Source organism: Tympanuchus pallidicinctus, unplaced genomic scaffold (genome assembly GCF_026119805.1).
Source record: "Tympanuchus pallidicinctus isolate F22 unplaced genomic scaffold, pur_lepc_1.0 scaffold1, whole genome shotgun sequence".
NCBI lineage: Eukaryota > Metazoa > Chordata > Aves > Galliformes > Phasianidae > Tympanuchus > Tympanuchus pallidicinctus.
Window position 1 is genome coordinate 39,572,308 of NW_026294618.1, and position 14,957 is coordinate 39,587,264.

The following is a 14,957-nucleotide window of genomic DNA, read 5'->3' on the forward strand; positions in this document are numbered from 1 at the left end:
TTAAGGTAGAGGGAAGAGCCTACTGCAGAAGCAGCTAAGTAACCTATCACACCTGTTGCATCACATGGTAATTACAGTGAAACAACATGAGAATCAGCAGTACAGAGATGCTGCACAGAGCAAACTTGCAACAGATTAAGGAAACAGAAACAGAGCTAGTAAAACTGTAAACCTGCTGAAGGAACATGCTGCTGCTGTTAGGAGAGTGAGAGCCAGTTCAGCACTCAGTTGTGTACTGAGAACTGGCAGGATAACAGAATCATAGAATCATCCAGTTTGGAAAAGACTTTCAAGATTATCAAGCCCAATCATTATTCTGATCATCCAAGTCCCATCACTAAACCGAGTCTGTGCTATGTTCCATGATAATGGGAATAGTATCTTTTGGAAGCAGCTCAACTGCATGGCCTGCTTCTTCTGCACAACCACTGATACAATTCAGACTGGTACTGTAATGATACAAATGTCATGTGGCAAAACCAGCAGACATTTTTCCAATGGCCTTGGTTGCATTCAGCCCTATGAACTATGATAGTGTAATTGACTTCAACCATCAGTGCCACAATCTGTGCTCTCCACCTGTGTCTTGTGGAAGGATCACTGGGGTTGACCCCAAAAGGGACATGGGCACCTAGAGCTGCTTGTGCTGTTCACAAGGCTCGTTTGTGCCATTCAAGGTGCTGAGGGGCAGAGCAAGGATAACATGCAAACATTCTCTCTAGCAGAAACACCTGTGCTCCAGCATACAGTGCTGTGCTTCTGTGCAAAGTGAAATCTGTGACAGCTTACCTTGAGCCATTAACTGTGGCATTTTAGGAGTAAGAATCCCTGTGGTGGGCCCTGGAACTTTCGTCAATGGAGTCAAGGCGGGCAGATGGAGATAGTAATTGCTTTAGCTATTGCTGCTAAATCTGCTGCTCAACATGTCTCACCCCTAGACAATCATTTTACAAGATCTGTAATTCAGCATTTGGAAGCAGCAAGTTTCCAAAGGCCGTAGCAGCCAGCTCACTGAATGGGAGAAGGATGAAGTGAAAAGCATTTCAAGTCACATTTCTTACTTGGAATACGGATTGTTCCTCATAGTCCTAAATTTCACACCGCCTGAGACCATCAGTAGGCATGCATTTAAACTAATGACTGTTTTGTTCTCTCCTGTGGATCTAAGTTGCAGTCCTTTAATCCTCACTCTAGCAAATAAAACTGGGTTCAAAAAAGCAGCGGCTGCAGACTCTGGCACACAGTTTTAGTGCCTCAGCCATTACCGTCACCTGGTTTAAATACAAGCATAGAAATTTGGAGTGAATTAAATAAATGGTAGCTAAGAAAGGCCCTACATGAACAAAGAAGAACTGCAGAAGCGTATTGTGGACACCTGGAGAAGCCTGTCTCCTATTTGCAAGAAATATATAAACGGTGCTTCAGGGAGACAACTCTGCAATAAAAACTATGGCAAACAAACAGAATATTGCACTGAATAGTTCAAGAGGAATCCTTTCATGCTTTTTTCTTTGAGGCATGTGCATTTCAAGAATTTTGGCTGATTAAAACAGTTCTATTACATATTTACTTTGCTAATCAGATCATACCAGTGAAGAAAGGTTTTCCAGTCCTAGGAAAAATGCAGACTGAATAGATGAGGTGGGATTCAGTTCTGTGCACTGGAAGTGTCAAAATTCCCATTAATGCAGAGAAATGTAAGGAAAAACAGGTCAGATTTGTTTCTACTACTTACAACTACTGAAGGAAAAAATTAAAAATAAGAAATACCTTGTTAAAGTCAGCATGCCTCGTCTCAAGTATTAAAGGTAGATAGCTACAATTGTATGAGTCATTCCTCTAATGAAATGAGTAAAGATGTGCAGTATTACTACTGTAATAACTTCCCCAGTTTATTCACTATCCTGCACATTCCATCACACACCTGAGAGATACAAGCCATGTACCTTGGGCTGAGGAGAGTATTCTGCCACATGTCCAAACAGGTGGATTTGAGAGAAATGCTGAAGAAAAGTGGGACTGGAGGTATGGTAATATGAGGTATGGATGCTCCTATTGACTAGGAAACAAGAGGTGAGACCTGGAAGCAGGTCAAGAGACCCAGAAGCAGGTCAAAAAGAGAACAGTTATGAAAAGCAATGGAAATATTTCATTGCGATTGTCTCAGAATACTCTAAGAGCTATGATTTTATCTGAAACATGACTTCCCCAAAGCCTGCTTAATATGCCAGGGAGGAGAGCTTTCAAAGTCCAACTCACCACACAGAATGCTATCACAGTGTTGATCCAACTATTTTAAACCTGGTAGTACACAAAGCTATAAATAGTTATAATTTAAAGATGAAGACTGAAGATACAATTAACTGTTAATTCATTCTAAATTGCATTTACCACATCATTACGTAAAACATTCATCAATATGGCATTTATTTGTGAAATAATCTTTCAAACAAATTGCGTACTTCAATTTGTGCTTCTAATCAGCCAGATACACAGTGTAATGTGAAGAGGGCAACTGGAACTTCTATGTACTATATCATCAACATAGATTAGTCATAATTAAATACTTAATCCATTTTATTGCTGCACGGTTTTATCACTGCATGGTACTGCTATTGTTATTCTTTCAAAAGCTAAAGAATGAGGAAATGTATATAGGAAAGCTTCCTTAGATTTCTCTAGGGACAAATTATTATAATATTTGTTCTTGCTCAAAAAGTCAAAGGATTTGCACTTTGCTTTACCCATTTGTTTAAAGGAAGGTTGTTTGCCATCTAAATATAAACTTAACTTCAGCAGTTACATTCTCTATTAATTGACTCATACTCAAGTCCCTTTATGTGATAAACATGCACAGCTAATAATCAATAATATGGCAAGAGTGTGTACAGAACAAATAAAAGAAACAGATATTCTTTGTCTGTGCTCGCGTATGCCAAGCAGAATACAAAGAAGAGCAAATGCTGAAATCCTTAAAGGTCATTTACATTAATTTTTTTACACACTCTGATTACACAAAAAATAACCTTCCCTCTTGTTGCTCACATGCGCTTGCCACCGTACCTATCCAGTTCAGTATATATACTTATTAAAAACATTTGTTCTCAATTCTGGAATTCACTTTCACAAAGCTTAGGATTTATGGAAATGGAAATGGTCCCTTTTTTATTTAATTAACTGAATGTGTGTTTGGGGAAGGAGTCCTACACAAACCCTTTCTCATTCTTTCTGTTTTCCTCCCACATACTGCTCAGGGGAGCTCTAAGGAGAGGCAGTGCCTCTCGGCCTGCACTGGCACAGATCTTTCAGGCTGGGCAGGCCACTATACCACCCAGCATCTGTTTGCTCCTGCCCAAAACATCACATTCCTCCCAGAGTGAGAGAAAGCTTCTTCTTCCATGAGTAAATGAACCCCCTGCAGGACTTTGCCCAAGTGAAGGATACCATGCCAGGGGACAGACAGCTGCCCATTCAGCAAACTCAGGAATGTGTCCAATGTTGCCCAAAGTTGGTGGCCCTTTTGGTATGTTCACCCAAGTTCACTGTACACTGGCACTTCCTATTTTCAAAGGAACCATGGTGAGAGGCATCCCATCTTTCAGATGCTATCCTGCAATCCCGCATGCAACTCTGCCATTTCCAAACTCTCTCTCCAGTTCCCATAGTTAAGGGGCAATATGCAGAGGTTCACCATTTTTTTCTTCTGCCTGTTCAGTTGACCACGAGGGTCTGTGCCAAAAGCTGTTACCCACGCACCTTTCAGCTAGTTCTTGGCCACTGGAATGAGCCACTATCATCCTTAAGAAACTTTAGGAGCCAGAGAATTTATATTAAATGCCTTAATCACATGCAGACTTTGAACACTATAGCACTAGTGCCCAGCCTTGCAAAGCAGAAACCCAATGAAGAGGCAATCAGAGTAGATAAGACCTCGAACAATCTGCACTACCAAAATCAGGGTTCCATGCAGTCAGGGTGCCCCTGTAGTCCCTGATGGTTGCAACCATGGATCGTGATGGACTCCAGTTCTGCCTTCTGCCCATATTCAAGTCGATGAGAAGCAGCCTTTCTCCAAAGCCGCTCAGAGGGGAAGCTCGGGAGAGCACACAGCCCTCCCACACATCACTCTGGCTAAAAACAGCTCTAAATATAACCTTGTTTCTAAAATCCGCGTACACGCACAAAAATACAAAGACCAGCAAAAGGACAGGAAGTCGGTCGGGGTGGAGGAGCCGCGCTATTTCGGTTCAGCCATCTACCCCGCAGCGCGCCTCGAGCTCGACCCGGAGGTGGGGAGGAAAGCCCAGCCCTGTGCCCGCAGCCGCTCCGGGCAGGCAGAGGAGTGCGGGCTTCTGCAAGGGGAGAGCAGCAGACTTGGCCCCCAGCAGTCGGAAACCTCTTGAGGTGTGAGGAACAAGGGGTTTATATTCACTCTGTTGCTACTAAAGGGAAGTGAAATGACCGCTGAATTCAGGTGGTCATGGAAAAGCACGTAGAATTGCTGGCAGAAAGTCAAACTAGTACGTCAGCTGCCTTTAGGTTCCTAGTATTACCGTGCACTGACCTCTTGCCCTGCAGCTCCTCGTGCAGGTGCTCAGACTTAGCATAAGCAGCCTCTGCATTTCGGTTGAGCGGCCACCAAACCTATCGCCACCTGTGCTGCGCGGACCCGAGAAAGGAGACATCACTGAGCTGCCTCTGCCGCAGCTCTGGGAAGGTCCGGCCGCTCGCCCCTGCATCCCAGAGCGGTTGCGGCCAGGGGAGATGCTTCAGAGATAAGAGATCACCCCGCCCTGCGTGCCTCGATGCAAGCAGCACAGCCGGAGACCTACCCGGCGAGCCCCAAATACTAGGGGATACGTTGAGACAGGCAGTATCTAAGCAGTCCCTCTGTTATTTTTTTCCTCTTTATTCCATTTTATCTTCATTTTTGTTAAGTTTCACTGACCCTTCTGATCACCAACTTTCTTTGTGGTTCCCTGTAAAGATCGCTCTCCAAGAACAAAAAAGAAACCTCGGAGCTTTGATAGAGACTCTGGATGAAATTAAGAACTTCAAACCCCAGATTTTTGAAAAGAAAAACAGATGTCCTGTTTGTTGAGTATAAATAACTCCGTACGTGAAAACCTTTTCTTTTTTTTTTTTTCTTTTTTTACGCTGCATTAAATTTTATTTAATGCTGGGTGTATTTAAACTGTACCAAAAAAAAAAAAAAAAAAAAAAAAGAGGGAAGGGGGAGCAGGAAAATCTGCGGGTGCCAAAACCTCTAAATCTCCTTTCTCGAAAGGGAAGAGTCAAAGAAAGCCTTCACGTAGATTAAGCGCCCTGCTCCTCAGCGTGTGCCACAACCAACCCCCCTCTCCAGTCGTCGAGGCTCGGGGCCGGAGGCCGCGGCAGGTGCCCACCCCGCCCTGCCGAGCGCATCCCGCGGAGAGAACTTACGTAAGGACGTAGTTGACGCTGACGATGCAGTGCGGGCGCGAAGAGCGGCTGTTGTGCACGATGGTGGCGTAGCTCTGTACCCACACCCAGCCGCCGTGCTTGGCCAGAAAGCGGTAGTACTTGGTGGTCACCTGGCCCTTCACCAGCACTGCGGGACAGAGCGGGGACAGAAGGGCTCAGGGGGGCTGCGGAGCATCAAGCGCGGCAAAGGGATGAGGAAAGGGTAGCCTCGGGCATCCCCTCCCCCTTCGCTATCGCAAAGGCTTTTCGGGGAGATCGAGGACAAACACAACGGGAAGGCCGGGGGGGGGAAGGGGGGGAAGGGGGGGAGTGATCACAACACCCAACCATATCGTCATCGAGATTGAATTCTCTCAATGTGGCTTTGGGTTTTTATCTCGTCTCTTGACGTCCACCTTAAGGAAACTTACCGGAAATTAATATCCTTTTTATACATCTATCCATGTATTAATGTCATCGTGATATCGAAATAGAGTAGAGGGCTGCTCTCTGAAGCAGGCTCACCGCTGCAGCAAATTTAGCCACGCAGATATAATTTGTGAGACTCGATAGAAGTGTTTGAACTGGCACAGCCTTTTCGGAGCAAGGAAAAAGGCTGTTCCCTGAGCTGGATTCGAAGCGAACTGAGACCCAGGGTTTGCACAGAGGTTTGCACCCGCCACCGGTGCTGCCCATTCTTCCCCCAGCCCAGAGGTGGACACTAACACAGTCAAAGCCCTTTGGGGGAGGGAGAAGGCAAGGTGAGGTTTTCTGAGCGCAGATCCTTACACAAGTGATGTGCACATCGCAGGTGGAAGGTGTCACAGCCGTGTACGTGATGGTAAAGGGTCTTCTCGATCAGATCCTGGGGCTCGTAGCCGGTGAGCTCAGCCACCCTGCAAGGACAGAGGAGCCTGCGTCAGTTGGGAGGGGCCGGAGCGGGGGAGGGGGTGAGGAATCGATTTGGAAGCAGCCTCAGCACTACCTGGAGTCTAGGAAGATGAGCTTCATGTCCAGGCTAGCCCGGAACATGAACATGTTGCTGTGCAGTTTGATCTCTGTCACGGCGCTGGGCGGCAGCGAGTGGCCCACGGCGACCAAACCGACGTTTTGATAGCAGCCATCGAAAGGTGACATGTCCAGGCTGTACTGGCGGATCTTCAGGTAGCCACTGCAGTGAATGACCTGCAAGGACACACGGCTGCTGGGAGTGGGGGCTGTGAACTTCGCCGCCCCGGGGCCCCACCCCCCCCTACCCACACTCCGGTCTTTCTCTTTTCTCTTGGGTTGGGATGTGGGCTTTTTTTTTTTTTTTTTTTTTTTTTTTCATACAGAACTTCAACAACTCTCATCTCAAGCCCGTTAAAGTCAACAAGATTTCTTTTTTTTCTTTTTCTTTTTCTTTTTCTTTTTTTTTTTCACTGACTTAAGTGGTTTTTGGACCACCTCCTAACTACGCTTTTATGATTCTTCTCCAAAGGGAAGACGAGGAAGTGCCAAGGCAGTTACAGCTCTGTAATGAAGAGTGGATGCGTGTGAGAGAGTTTACATGTGTGCGTGTGTCACATGGATAAGATGTATCTATTACACAGACAGAGCAGACACGATCCAGAATGCATCTTTAGGCATAGATTTTAGGTACGTTTCCTCCCTGCATATTGCTGCTATGCACTTCCAACCTCAGTTGTCTATTTTAAGCTTCTCTTCCTGGAGCTATTCCAACAGATTTCCTTTTTCTTGCGCTACACCGTGTCACAACGTCTCCCGCTTCAAGGTCGAGGAACAGACTGGACTATGCCCGGCCGGGAGCCTCGTGCGGAGCAATGGGAAACGGCCGAGCCCTAGCTGAATGGCTGCTCCTGTGGCAAGCGGCACTCAGTGCCACATTAAAGAGTGCCGAGCCGGGCCAGCCCAGGGAGCTCAATCCACATCCACCCCGCGGTGTCGTGGCGGGGCTGTACCCCCCCACACCCACCTTGTAGCCCCCGCAGGTCAGCCCCGCGTTCCTCTTGGCCAGTACGCATTTCATCCGCAGGAAAAAGGACCTCTCGATCTCATACTCTGAGGAGAGGGAAGGCAGAGGGGAGGTGAGCGGCGAGGGAAAGAGTCCAGGTCCACGTGGGACGATGCGATGTAGGGGGGACGCGCTTTACCCTGCACGAAGTGGGAGTGGTAGGGCTGATGGGCCGTAAGCACCGCCGTCATCTCGTCGTGGTCGGCGGGGTGGATGTACTCGTAAATGCTGTTGCCGGTCAGCTCTACCTGTGAGAGAGGAGGAGGAGGATGAAGGGGGGAAGAGCACGAAGGAGAGCGTTAGTCACCGGTGCCCTCTCCGCAGACGCCTCCCGCGCCGGCCCCCAGCCTACCTGAGACAGACCCAGGTGCACCGAGGCTGTCTCCGAGATGTACATGATCTTCCCATCCGGAGCCACCACGAATATGAAACCGTCCAGCGTCTGGGGAAAGGGTCGGCAGAGGGAGCAACAGATAGAGAGATGGACACAGACAGACCGACACATAGAGTACCGTCCTCCAAGGGGCTATTCTAAGTCAAGACGTATTCCCTTTCATGCTGTGATTATTCAGAAAGCTGGAAGGAAACGGAGCCCTGGGCAGGACTCTTCTATAGCCGTGATCCCTCAGGATTCCCGCTGATGACCACTCGAGAATTTTCGAGCGCTGCCACCCCGTTTCTAACTCCCCGGGATTTAAGCCCCTGTTAAGCAAACGAAGGGAGTGTAAGCCTCCCCGCAGAGTGAATAACGTCTGTGTGGGACGGGATGATTTGTCAAGTGCGTTTCAGAAGACGGAAATGGGGCTTCTGGGTGCGGAGGCAGCAGAAGAGACCCCCAATCTGTTAAAGACGTGTCACAGCCCATACGATCCCACACACACAAAGCATGGATACAGTAATTCCAATATTCCTTCCTCTACCTGAACTGCGTTTGTGCAAAAGAGTCCATCCCGTCCCTCCCCTCCCACTTTTTTTTTTTTTTTTTTTTTAATTAAACACGTGAACGGTTAAAAATCAGTCACGGAGGCAACTAAAAGCTCAGAAGAGGGACTGGTTTCTTTAATCGTTAATACCGCGTAGCTGTCGTTCCCAGAGTGGTACCTGCAAAAGATGCGATCCCAGCTCCCTTCCGACGTTATCCAGCGGGCTAGTGCGGCTGGAGTGGCCCCAAGCTTCTCCCAGTCCTGTTCAGTTAAGACACACACAGAAAGAAAAGTGAAGAGCTGACAAACCCAATCCTGTTGGCCTGCTGGAGAAAACCTCTTCTACTTATTTGTTTTTTATTATTATACTTTCGCTTGAACTCGCGTTAAAACAGGTATACATATAATCGTTGAGAAAAGGGGATGTGATTTCCTCGTACGGGAAAGCCTCTTTGGTGGATTTTTTATTATTTAAATCTAACTCCTGTGGGAGATAAACACCTTTTTTTTGGTTAACGGGGAAGTTGGTTTCTGAGACCTGGGCGAAACGGTGTGCCCGACAAAGCTGCCCCTCGGGGCGGCCTTTGGCTGCGTGGAGCGCGTAAGAGAGCGCCCAGGGGCGTGTGCTGCCTCCCAGAACCCCCTCCTCCCCTCGGCCTTGGGACGGACCTGCCCTGTGCTTCAGACTCTGCTCGTTTTATGCAAAGTGAGGATGAATAAGAGCTGCAGGAAAATTACTCGGCCGGAGTAAATCTTTTTATAGGCAGTGCTTTTTAACGATGCTGTTGCCGAAATCATTTTGAAAGGGGCATTTTAAGCTTACGCGACTAAATAAGGATCAAACAAGAAGGAAAAACAAACAAACAAACAAAAAAAACCCACAAACGTACAGAAATGCTGATTGACGGCAGGAGAAGGCAAGGTCTGCTCCTACAGCGCGGACTCGGGAAGCCGAGCCCACTTTCTCTGGGGATTTCCACACGAAGCGGCAGCGGGCAGAGCGGGCATCCCTTGGTATCGAGCGCCCTCACCTCGGCTCGACACCCGGGCGTGGCGAACAGAGAGGGCATCCTGAGCTGCCCCTTCCTCACCCGCCTTCTCACCGTTTCCCCCTTCTTCTTAACCCACTGCCCTCAGAAGTCAGCAGCATCCCTGCGCCCCGGCCCCTGCCCGCGTGTACCCCTCGCCGAGTGTCAGCGGGAGATAAGATCCTGCCCGTTAACTTCTCCGCGCCAATTAACGGGGACACGGTGAAGTTGTCCCCAACCCCCGGGCTCTCCTCCCTCCCCCGAAGTGCAGTCGCTCTGTCACCCTCCCCAGCGGGGCTGCCCGGGGGCACATCTGTCCCCCACCGGGGACCCCCACCGAAGCCAGTCAGGAGCTGACACTTCTCGCACGGCTTCCAGGGAAAGGGAGAAGAGAAACCGCAGTATTTTTGCTTTCCCCGAGCTCCGGGACGCCCTGTCGAAGCCGCTCCTTGCGAGCTTCCCGCACTGGAAGGGAAATCTGAATAACAGTTTCCCTGTTCTGGACTAAAGCTGCGCTCTTCGCCTAGGATTTAAGTTGTTTATTAATCTGGGTTTACGGCTTCTAATTACTCTCCTTCTAAAAGGGAAAACAACCCGACCTCTGCGGGTTAATGAATAGCTCATCAACATTACAGGTTAACTTCTTTCGGGAACGCCGTTCTTCACGGAGCACTGAGCCCTTCGTTATGCTTCGGGTGGAAATCTCACGCTGTTTGGCCGCGGCTGTTAATGTTTCATAATTAAACGTTTTCACTCGTCTACATGAGCCAGCTTCTGGCTATCCTAACACTGAAGACACTTCGCATTGCCCAGATGCTTCAGCACTTTCTAGCCGGAGACGAATTCTCTTCACTGACAAACCCAGATCGGCGGGCTCTCCCGACGCCGTTTAAATACTGCCTTTAGAGATTATAAGATAAAACCTCTCCATTAATATTCCCCTTTTATTATTTTTTTCCCCTCCGTTCGCTTTAACATCCAATTTCCTTTTATCGGGGGAGCAAACTGAGCTATCTTGCACTTGACCTACCGCAGAAAATTCCTCAAATCCTTTGATTGTCTATTTAAAACAAAACAAGGAAATCAGCTCTCCCTTTTGCTTCAGGATTACGCTGGAAACAAGATCTAAAGATTCTCTTGTAATTTGGAGAGCCAACGGAATAATGGCTTTGGAATAGAAACAAGCAGCTTTGTGCGGGAAAGGATAACTAAACCGTTTTTAGGCAAAGGATTTTCCCAGCTAAAGTGGCCGAAGACAAAGCAAAACATAATCTATTTTGGAAGATTTCCAAGATATGCCACATTAACCTTTGTAGATAAAAATTGCTTTCTCCCCTCCCCCGCCGGGGTCCGGTTTATCATATTTACATAAGTAGCCTTAGAAGCGATGTATCTATTATGGATCTAAGGAGCTCGCGAGCTCACATTTCATGTGGAAACAGAGGCGAAGTTTTACTGTTGCTTAATACTTGATGCATTGTCGAACCATTTCCATTTAAATACTCCAGACCCACGGATTACCTCAATGGACTGGCTGCATGGGCTTTGTAATTTCCTGAAAATGAGATTTCGATTTATAAAACAAGAAACCAATTAGTAACCAAATGAGGCGAAGTAGATCCACTAAAATTGACCTAATCCCACAGGCACCATTTAGGCCGGTTCTTAGCGAATGAATGATGAGCAATCGTGCAGCGCAAGCTCAAGGCATCATCCAGCTGTGTTATTGCAAGAAGCAAAAATAAATGGATCGAGCTTTTCTTTCGGAATGAGTTTTATACTCTCAACAAGATATAGATTATAGGCTCCCATCTAACAACCTCCTCCACTCGAGGATTTTTTTTTTTTTCCTGAGAAGGTAAACAATTCGACCTAGAAGATGTCCTCCATTGGGGGGTGGGAGGAGGGAGAAAGAAAGGAAGAAAGGAAAATAAATAAATGACAAAACAAAATAGCAGCGGCGTTAGGGACAGGCTTTGCTCAGTTTGCTAACAACGCCCGTTACTGAACTGCGCACTCTGAGGCTGCGCTTGAGCGCGCTGCGCTGAACGTGCGCTGGTGCAGTTCGGTCTGCGAGTGCTGAGTCATAGCTTTTCCAGTACTTCTCGACGGGAAATCACCGTTTGCCCACATTTAAAAGTGAGGGAAGTGGCAGAAATCTCCTCGTTCTCTTTGGTGGGAGGACAGCATCGGGGCAGTCCGGTGGAAGCGCCTTCCTTCCCCCGTGCGCATCCCGCCCAGCGCAGGGCACGCCGCCCTCCACGGACGGACCCACGGCCAACGCCGCAGCTCCGTGCCGCGGGAGCATTGCCTCCCCGCCCCGCTGGGTAGCTCCGAGCCCTCATGGCAGCAGCCAATGGAGGCACCGGCTGGCATCGCGATATCGTTGCCGAACTCCCCTAAGTCCTAAACAAACGGGGCTGCGCTCAATCACTGCAAATTGGGCCGGGACGAAGTGGCAGAAGGCTCCGAGAGGCGCGGACAGCCCCGCGGGTCTCGGGGTTCCCAGTCCCTCCGTGAGCATCCGCAACGCAGCCCCGACCCCAACCTCGACAGTCTTCTTTGTCTGTCCGTAGCGGGGGGAGTGAAGGGGGGCGAGAAGGGGGGTAGGGGAGGAGGACAGGAGAAGCGAGCTCTTATCTTCTTGGCGTTGATTTGCCAGCGTTTCCAAGTGGCTACCACCATTACCCCAACCTCAGCGCGATCCGAATTCACAGTGGAGGAAACAACGGCAGGGCCATCGGCGCCCCCCCTTCCAAAAGCACTCGGCATGGAACCCAACTCAAACCTCCCACAGGGGGATCAGGGCTTCTGGGGGCCCCTGGGAGGCCGCCTGAGGCAGCGGGGAGACCTCGGAGCACCCCGGCCGAGCGCACTCCCTCGGCTTTTGTCACAGCCTCCCTGCAAAGGCAGAGGGGCAGCGAGGTTGCCTCGAGGAACGGTGTCGTTCAGCAGCACTCGCTATGCCACCTCCCAGCACCCAGCCGGGCCGATTTCTCACTTAATTTAACAGGAGGTGGTTAATGATAATTCCAAATCTCTGCCAAATGAGGCTTCTGTGTGGGAGCGAGTCGCCGTCGGAGGGTTCAGATGGAACAGAAGCAGCAACATTTAGGGAGAAGAAGAAAAAAAAAAAAAAAAAAAAAAAAAAAGCTGCTCATGCCTGCGGATGCCATTAGCGAGGTTTCGTCAAGATTTATTATCTCGGTAAATCAGATGCGTTCGTTTGAAGCGGATAGAAGCGAGCGCCCTGCTTCCTTTAGAAAAATAATAGTAAGAGGGAGGCAGAGTTCTGCCGCCTGAACAGACGGCCCTGCTGGGGGAGCGGCCGTGGAAGTAGCACCGATTCACCGCACTGGAGAGAACTCGCAGCGTTTGGGTAATGGAGCTGCCCTCCTAAATGCAAACAAAACGGAGCCCACACCGGAGGAGGGGGAAGACCAAAAAAAAAAAAAAAAAAAAAAAAAAGAGGCAAATTTTCGAGCGCAACATCCATACTTCTGGGTTTTAGAGAAGACGCAAACGCAAATATCGCTTTACCCGAACGAACAGTGGAGGAAAGGGTAGGTTTACGCTATTCACACACAAGTTGAAAACGTCCTTCAGCACTAACAGAGGGAGAGGGGTTTGTAAGGAAAATCTGACTGTATCCACCCGTTAAAGTGCCTTTGTCAGCTCTCGTGCTGAGAGTTCAGTTCTGCACTTCACATGTTAAGTTCACATCAAAACCCGACTTAAGCACAGAGAGGTACCGCGCAGAGTAAACTGCGGCTTAAATGAGAAAAACTTCTGTACGAAATCACCGCTGAAACCCAATGCTCAATCATTTCCCTTAGCAGCAAGAAAAACAGCATTAAATCACCTATCCACGTGGGAAATGGATTTTGTTTTCCTGCTTTTCTCCCCCCCGCACTCCCCCCCATAAAATAAAACAAGATAAGGAGATTCAATATTGAAATGTTAGGCAAAAGTTCATGTAAACGCGGACGCTGATTTTGTCTGGGAAAGCGAACGCCTCTGCGTGGGAGCGATCCGTCTTCACAGGACAGAAAAGCAAACAGTCCTTCCCTGCTTGTTCGGGTGAGGGGAACAGGACCCTGGAAATATTCCTTAATTAAATATATGGGGTTTTTTGTTTTTGTTTTTGTTTTTTGTTTGTTTGTTTGTTTTTCCGCCTTCACTTTTGGACACCGGGGCTGCTTATAGGAATTGTATCCTTAGGTAACGAAATTATTTTCGCCCCCGGATTTATTTCTATCAGGTTTTGATGCTACGTTAGTTGCCTTCACTGTTACACTGAAATGTCAGTTTTTTTTCCCCCATGAACGTTAACACAGGACTGAATTCATCAGGAAGGTATTTATCTTTTTCTCTTTCTGTCTTTCTTTTCTTTTCCCCTTCAATAAAAATAATTTTTAAAGCTCTTTACACTGTTCACAGCTATCTAGCAGATCTTCTCCACATTATCTTCCCCAAAGCCGACCCCATGCAAAACAGGCTCTCTCTTCCCGAGCCAGAGGAGTTTCAGCAGCCGGCCCATGCCAGGCGGCAGCCGCGGGGCGCATTTCGTCTTTGCCAGTTTTCCCGAGAGGTTTGGGGCAGGGCAACGGGGTGCTGGGCCAGAGTCAAGTCCTGCACTCCTTCGAGAGACTCGCAAAGCTGCAGCTGAATCTCCGCACTACACTCCCTCAGAGCCGCGCTCATCCGGTGCCACCGCTTTGCATCGCATTTTCAGACAGTGAAACGGAAACCAAACGGCGCTGAGCGGCTGCGTGGCTCTGCTGGCACGGCCCTGGCAGAAACCTCCTGTTTTCATAGTGAACCTGGCATCCAACCTCCTGCATATGAGCCTCTCAGTGTCCAAACGCGCAGACTGAAGCCCACCGATGCTTCCTCCGCTGAGGAGCTTACATCGTTCTGTGCATTTATTCCCACCGTTTCCAGTCAGGCCCCGTGCAGGGAAGCTCCGGGCGGGCCGCCGGGGAACCGCACCGCTCGGCCGAACCTACGCTTCTCCGCTCTCGGCCGGATCCGGGCTGCGCCCCAGCTCTCGCAGCTCTGCCCTCCCCGGGAAAAAACACAGAACGTCCCCTGCCGTATCTACCGCCTTCCGCAGGTTCTGGCTGTCTCTGCGTGCCCAGAGCAAACGGGGAGGGAGGGCCTCCCACATACTGGCAAGTGCCTGCGGAACCACTCCGACCCCCCAGCACGGACAGCACCGCGGGGCCACCCCCTCGGCGGCGGCTTCTTTCCATTCGCAGCTCCCCCGTAGCGAGGCCGCGGAGGTCCCGCCGCCACTCTCCGCCTCCCTGCTCAAAGCCGCAGCTGCCGGCCCCGGCCCCGCGCCCCCCGTCGCACGGCTCCCCGGGGCATTGAGGCATCCCGCGCTGTCGCCCGGGACGGGGCCCGGCCATTCTTCTCCGCCCGTGATTACTCGCAGCCTACAAGCAACACCATATGCTTCGTCTGATCAAACAGCCCCGCTGCATCGGCGGCGGTAATTGACGAGAGCCTCTCGGAATCACGCAGGAAGGCAGCCCGCTGAGACGG

The 14,957-nt window shown here is 49.4% G+C and overlaps 1 protein-coding gene across 3 annotated transcripts in view; it reads right to left on the reverse strand.

Annotated features, from left to right (window-relative positions):
• SIM1 (SIM bHLH transcription factor 1) overlaps positions 1-14,957 on the reverse strand; it is a 42,066-nt gene that overhangs the window by 23,866 nt on the left and 3,243 nt on the right. For 2 of the 3 annotated variants that reach the window (XM_052686523.1, XM_052686451.1), the window contains exons 3-9: positions 8,558-8,640; positions 7,809-7,898; positions 7,596-7,704; positions 7,418-7,503; positions 6,428-6,627; positions 6,232-6,338; positions 5,443-5,590 (exon numbers count right to left, since the gene is read on the reverse strand). In XM_052686523.1, coding sequence (XP_052542483.1) covers positions 5,443-5,590; positions 6,232-6,338; positions 6,428-6,627; positions 7,418-7,503; positions 7,596-7,704; positions 7,809-7,898; positions 8,558-8,640 — 823 coding nt within the window. Of the gene's footprint in view, positions 1-5,442; positions 5,591-6,231; positions 6,339-6,427; positions 6,628-7,417; positions 7,504-7,595; positions 7,705-7,808; positions 7,899-8,557; positions 8,641-9,269; positions 12,392-14,957 lie in introns of those variants that run through there. The other variant, XM_052686604.1, reaches the window with a different exon arrangement.